At 41.6% G+C, this 7368-nt stretch overlaps 1 protein-coding gene across 1 annotated transcript in view; it reads right to left on the reverse strand.

Moving 5' to 3' along the window:
• The window catches only part of MTA3 (metastasis associated 1 family member 3), a 284441-nt gene that overhangs the window by 202327 nt on the left and 74746 nt on the right, over nucleotides 1-7368 (reverse strand). Inside the window, exon 4 of the mRNA XM_019516380.1 lies at nucleotides 311-437. Coding sequence (XP_019371925.1) covers nucleotides 311-437 — 127 coding nt within the window. The remainder of the gene's footprint in view (nucleotides 1-310; nucleotides 438-7368) is intronic.

Below are 7368 nucleotides of genomic sequence, written 5' to 3' on the forward strand. Positions count from 1 at the left end.
AAAAAAAAAAAAAAAAATTAAAACTACTTCCCAGAAGAGGAATATAAATTGCAGTGCCCCTGCACTCTAGCAGCAACTACTGCTTTCATCAGCAGGTAGCAGCTTCATTCCTTCAAGATCCCTGGTTAGACTCTTTTTCCTTCAAAAAAAAAGGCATAAAGAATCTGGAATTAATGGGTGGGAAAACAGACCAGCTGAGAGTGGCAGTAATTGCTCCCTTTTGCAGTCCACTGAGGGAACATGTAAGTAGCTTTTAGTGGGACTAACTGGGTACTCTCACAATCCGTAGCTTATGAAGAAAGTTTCTTACCTGATGTGTGTTGCAGGAAGGGACTCATACTGGCGAGAAAGAAAGAGCTCTCGGTGTTTCAACTGATGTTTCTGTTTATCAGTCAAATCAGGTTCATTTGCAGTTTCAGACTCTTCTTCAACTTCTTCTGCAGAAAAGCAGAGGGTGGGTTCGAATTAACTCTGCTACTTAAGGCAGCTGTAGGTGCTATTTATTTTTGAAACCCTTTTGGAAACCTACCTGTACATACCTTTTTTTTTTGACTGTTGCAAAACAAATCACCATTTTGCATATTCTAATAATTAGGAATAAAAAGTCTTTTAAATTCTGTATTTAATTCCTTTTCAAAGTTACATTTTTCCTTCTTCACCTGGTAGTTTTTCAGGGTTATGGATTACAGCACTTTCCTGGCACTCCTGCAAATACTAAGTACACCCTATCTACTGTTCCTATTCTATACACACCAACCCCAAAAACAAGTGGTTGAAGCCATGCTGAAGGTGTCTCCTAATTTTGAGCTCAGTTTCCTACACTACACTAGGACATGGTATCCCCAGTGAAGTCATGTTAGTTATTCTACTGAAGTGATAGACAAGAGACTGTATTTTACCCATGTATCTGACATACATTCTGACATACGTTCTCATGGCAGAATCATGATTGTCTCCAAATTCAGGACTGTTATTCTATGGGCCCATTCCCAGGCCCTTCTCACCTCCAGGTGGTTTTCAATCTCTTTAAACTCAAGACACCCCTCATTATACTCAACATGTCCCTTGGAAATGTATGGGAGGGAGAGAAATAATTTGCTTGTTGAAGTTTCTCACTAGTCTCTCACCCTGAGACAGAGAGAACAAGGTCTACCCTACACCATTTTGCCAGCACAACTATAGTAGCTAGGCATATGAAAAAAGGTTCACACTGCTTGACAGCATAGCTACCAGAAAAACTTCTGATGTCAACAAAAGGGTGTTTTTTATCAGCTTCACAATGTCATTCAGAGAGGTGGAATTGCTATGCCAGCAGAAAATACTCTTTCTGTTGGCATATTTTGCATCTTCACTGGTGAGCTCAAACAACACAATTACACCAGCATAACCATAGAAGCAGTCTCTTCTCAAGTAGATGTGCACACAGACCTTCCTTCTGATGCGGGAAGAGAGAGAAGTCACCAACTCCTACTTACATGTGATGAAAAATATGTAGACTTTAAAAAACAATTTCTTCTACAGATGTTTTATCTGCATATATCTCCATTCTGATAGCTGGAGCTTCAGCTTCAGCAGTGCCATACTGCTCAGAACATAACCCTTCCATGGGGTCTAGCTTAAGCATCACAGCTAATTTGCCATTTGATAATGGGTGGGCTGCTGTTATGGTATTACCGCAATAATTATTTCCTTCATTTAGTCCACCAAGAATCATGCTATGCAGACGGTGTACCAGAAAGTAAGTTAATTTGGAAGTTTACATTTGTAGAGAGATTCTCCACCCTACTGGAAAGCAAATTAGGTTGGAAAGTATACACAAACTATTTCAATACAAACATGAAACATTAAATAAACCAAACGGTCATATGTAATACAGGAACCACTGCACTAATCAAATAATAATTTAAAATTGCTATTAAATATGTTAGCAAATAATAGACATTGCTAACTTTGTTCCACTTGTGGTCCAGGTCTCATTGATGCACTAGCTTCTCTGGTTTCTTATAGCACTTTAGAGAACCTCAAGTGGTTTTTAGATGAAAAATTTTATTATAAAATTTCTTTATGAAGTTAGTAATTAAAAATGACAAATCGTAACTGGAAATAAATGTTAAAAGTTAAGCTTTCAAATACATAATGGGTCTAACAGATACAGGTTAGGCGAATCGCACTTGCTGTATTTGAGCACGCTATACACATGCTGAACATCTGCTCCAATGCATGCTAATTAGTGCATCAGCTGAGACTAGATTGAGTCTGCTGGAGCGTGCTAATTAATATGCTCTAGCAGACTCCACATCATGTCTATTCAGTGTCTCCAGGCTTCACAATGGTGGCAGGGATGCTTGAACTAAAACTCATTGAAAAAGCTTTAGTTCAAGTGCCCCTGCCACCATTTTGAACTGCAGGACACTGAATACACATGACGCTGTGGGCACTTTAATTAGACCAGCTCTCTGAGGCACTCTAACTAAAGCATCCCCCTCCCCCACTCTGGAGCACACGTACAGATGCCCTTTGTTTCAGTTACTGCACAAAATCTTAACAGCAAAATATACAATGAAGTTCAAATACCAAAACAGGTTTAAGTCTTTTATCCATTTGTCTTGTTTCTATAACTCCAAGCTGCTCACGGCACACTTTTACTTCCTCTACAATCTACAAGGTAGCAAAGCAACCCAATGCTTTGTTTAAAGCTATGGAGTGCACAAACAAATTACCTGGGGTAAACAAGGGCAGGGATTTATAGCATGTGGCCTATTCTGTGCAACTGCCCATGCATTCATTCTTACCTTGCAGCAAACGAAAAGATAACTAACAGTTCCAACTTATACCTGCAATATACATATACCCAATTCTTCTAAACCACTCAAATACAAAACCTCCACTAGAGTAATATATATCGACAGATGTGTGTACATTAGTGAAGTTTTTGTTTGATGTTTGTCCATGAAAAAAATGTGACAATGGAATAAAGGTTGAGTATTTGAGTAGTTCAGTTTTCAATTTAACTTTGAAGTTAACCTTTGCATTTTGTAATACAAGTTATACAAGACTTTCTCAGAAGGCTGGCACCTTCAATCATAGTTTTCACTAAAACAAAAGCCTTCAAGAGCCTCAATTGCTTCTCAGAGTAACTGAATCTTTAGATGAGAAAATCCTAGACAGAATGCTTTTCTTTGAAATAAATATATCCCACTCAACTTAGAAGCCCGTATCTTTTATCATCACTACCACAGCTTCCACTGGGTCTGACTTTTGTGCCCTAAAAGATAGATGAACTCATAAGTACACAGCTACAGAAATGTCATACACACACTGGGTATTTAATTTTAAAAGTTACCCAGTGCCTGAAAGAAACTTTCTTCAGAGTTTCTACTTGTGGCTATGGGTCTCCCCCTCCCTCTCCCCCCCAATCTCTGACAGCTGCTTTTCTAATTCTTGCTGGGATATTTGCTTTTAATTTTGAAATCTTGCTCTATCGTTTGCTCCAGGTGCACATAAAGCTATTTTCCTAATTCATTAACTGGCTTCTCAAGCATATCTGACAACTATTTTTCCCGGATCATTTGACCTTTCAAAAATAAGAAGGCATCAAGATTTTTGTTAATTTGCTGTTTCACTTACTTAATGAGCCCATCTGTTAGACTGAAGTGCCTCTTACCCATTGCTGAATCTAGCCTCCTACATTTGCTGAAGTATCTTTCAACAAACGGTATAGTGTTTTTTTGTTTTTATTTTCTTTGCACCGTATCTTCATTATGTATAGTTGAACTGTTGCTTTGCCATCATAGACAAACTCAAATTTGTCTTTTTTCACCATATGTCTTTGTCTTTTTTAATTTAAGATAATAATATTAATAATATCAAAATTATGTATTTATTGCATGTATTTCAAAAAGCACATACTAAATACCAATTTTATTTTAATACCAAATTATTCAAATGGTGATACACTGTGGACTCCTTGACTAAGTCTCTTAAGGTACAAAGCTGTGCTGTATCCACCTTCAAGCAACTAACTATGAACACAACCGAGGTAAGAATTTGAATTTATCGACAAATGTGTATTTTTATTTCACAAAAGTTAACAGAAAAAAATCCTCTTGGCTCAGCACAAAGCAGTATGTTACTCAAAAAGAAATGTTTCTTAGGTGAAGATGAGTGCATTTTCCAGGCCTATAAAATGAAAGAGACATATTAAAAAGTCTTAATATTTTGGTATTTCTATGCCTGCATATGATCTACTTTTGGAAGATTTGGCAGGTTTGTTCCTGTTGCTTAGAGAGGCACAGCACTGGGAAATGTTACTATTGCCTCTGAGTAGTCAGTCCCTTCCTCAGGCAGCTGGGAATAGGAGGGAAAAACTAACTGATGCCTCACTTCAAAACAGGTGAACTTCAGTTAACTAGAGCAGGGCCTTAAGTAATTAAAGACAGCGGCATATCTACAGGGTGACGTGGTGCAGTCACACCACCCTTTGATTCCAGCTCCACACAAAGTTTAAAACCAGGTACCAGGAAGTGGCAGAAGTATTTCTATTCAGGCAGCACTGAGAGAGTCACTTGACATTGTGGCTCATTATAATTTCATAGATATCATAGATTTTTAGGGTTGGAAGGGACCTTTTAGATCATCGAGTCCAACCCCCTGCCCTGGGTAAGAAAGAGTGCTGGGGTCAGATGATCCTAGCCAGGTGTTTGTCCAATCTCCCCTTAAATACCTCCAAGGAAGAGGACAGCACCACCTCCCTTGGGAGCATATTCCATATTTTGGCAACCCTCACTGTAAAGAATTTTTTCCTGATAGCTAATCTAAATTTGCTCTCCTTCAGTTTGTGGCCATTGTTTCTAGCTACTCCAATGGGTGTCCTGGTAAACACTGTATCCCCTATTTCCTGCTGTCCCCCCCAATGAGTTTGTAGAGGGCCACAAGATCACCTCTCAGCCTTCTCCTGCAGAGCCTGAAGAGATTCAGGTCCCTCAAACTGGTCCTTGTAGGCTTTTTCCTGTCGGCCTTTAACCAGACAGGTGGCCCTCCTTTGAACCCATTCCAGGTTATCTACATCCCTCTTGAAGTGCGGCCCCCAAAACTGGAAGTAGTACTCCAGCTGCAGCCTGACTGATGCCACGTATAGGGAAAGTATCACCTCCCTAGACCTGTTTGCAATGCACCTACTTGTACAAGAAAGAGTGCAGTTAGATTTACTTATTACTTCATCACATTGGCGATTCATGTTCATTTTGGAGTAAACTATAACTCCGAGACTCCTTTCCGCAGCTGTGCTACTTAGAGTGGTACCTCCCAGGCTATAGGCGTGTTGATGATTCTTCCTCCCTAGGTGCAACACATGGCACTTATCTTTGTTAAACTGAATCCTATTCTGTTCCACCCACTGCCCCAGTCTGTCTAAATTCGTCTAGATTCGCTCCCTAATTGACCTGAATCCTTCTCCTTCTAAACTCTTCATTCCACAGTTGTTAACAACCCTCTATCCTTTTTAATGGTCCTGACCTTACAATGATCAAGCTACCTTTTTCTTTTGCAATTCTGCTGCCCCTGATAATGTGGCTCCCATTTCACAGCCCTGCATACTGTTTTTAACTAGCCAAAAACATTAACTCACGTGTGGAAATATTAACTCAGCCATGAAAATAACTTTCAGTTAAGCTGTCAACTTGTTCAAGGAGGATAGATTTTGTTTTATGAATACGAAAGATGCAGATTTAATTCTAAAGACAAGACAAAAGAAATAACGTTTTCATTATTTTCCCTGTTTGCTCTGTTTTTAATGTATGATATACGGTATAGCAAATTAATATGTATTCCAATAAAATTGTTGGTGTTTTTGCTTTGATCTTAAACTGATAAGTCAGTCCTGGGACCAGTTTTGTTCAATATCTTCATTAACAATCTCCAAAATGGGATGGATTGCACCCTGAGCATGTTTATGGATGACACAAAACGGGGGGAATAGTAGAGGTAACAGGGGGCCTGCTTGGGGCTGATCCAACTATGGCCCGCCCACCTGTTCTTGGGCTAACTGCCCACCTTCTCTCCCGCCATGCCTTGATCTTAATTAATTGAGGTGTTAATTAAGCGGGAAGCTGCCCATTTTCTGCCCCGCTGCCAGGGGGTGATATGTGCGGCTCCATTCCTCCCCTATACCGCAACCCAAGCCTCGCAGATGACATCATGATCTTCTCATAAGCATCAGTTCCACACAATGGGCCCCAGAATCCTACTGTAGGACCCCACCCGGTTCTTAGGGCTAGGGACTCGCCTTTCACCGGGGTGGTAACTGGCCTGGCATTTCCTGGTGGCTCCCACGCCACTGGGAGCCCCACCAGGCCACCCACTCCCAGCAGGGTGCAGTTTTCGGTCGTACCCAGGACCAGGAGCCTCCTTAGCATCACCTACAGCTCCTCCCTTACCTCTGGATGAAACTCAGCAGCCGTCTGGCCAACCGGTGTTGTTGCCTGGCCTCTAGCAGCCAAACTGCGCTATTTACATGGGCAGCCCTGAATCTAAAATGTCTGCCCTCATTAGGCACCTGGCGGCTGCCAGCTCCAGGGCCTTAAAGTGGCAGGCACACGCAGTGCCCTGCCACAGTAGATATACTGAAGCAACGTTTCCCAACCTTTTTCGCCCCACAGCACACTTACCTAAATAAAAAAGCACCACGGCACACCGGACACAGATCAGGGCAGGGGGTGGCATGGCTAACCGGACTGCATTTTGAGCTGGAGCCACGCTCCCATCTGTCTGTCTGCAGCAGCAGCAGGCAAGGGGCACGGCTCCAGCCCAAAATGCTGTGGCACACCTGGACATACCTGACAACACATCAGTGTACCACAGCACATTGGTTAGGAAACACTGCACTGGAAGGTAGGGCTAGGATTCAGAGTAACCCATACAAAATGGAGGATTGGGCCAAGAGAAATCTCAAGAGGTTCAACAAGGACAAGTTCAAAGTCCTGCACTTGAGACAGAAGAATCCCATGTGCCGCTCCAAGAAAGCAGCAGCTCTGCAGAAAAGGGCCTGAAGTGGACAATAAGCTGGATATAAGTGGACAATAAGCTGGATATAAGTCAGCAGTGTGTCCTTGTTGCCAAGAAGGCTAACAGCATACTGTGGTACATTAGTAGGAGTGTTGCTAGCAAATCGAAGGAAGTCAGTATTCCCTCTATTTGACACTGGTGAGGCCACACCCGAAGTACCATGTCCAGTTTTGTGCCAACCACTATAGAAAGTATGTGGACAAGTCGGAGAGAGTCCAGCGGAGGGCAACAAAAATGGTTAGGAAGCTGGGACACAAGACTTATTAGGAGAGACTGAGGGAACTGGGTTTATTTAATCTACAGAAG

This window comes from Gavialis gangeticus, unplaced genomic scaffold (assembly GCF_001723915.1).
Source record: "Gavialis gangeticus isolate Ggan-Ray unplaced genomic scaffold, GavGan_comp1, whole genome shotgun sequence".
In the NCBI taxonomy this organism is placed as follows: Eukaryota; Metazoa; Chordata; order Crocodylia; family Gavialidae; genus Gavialis; species Gavialis gangeticus.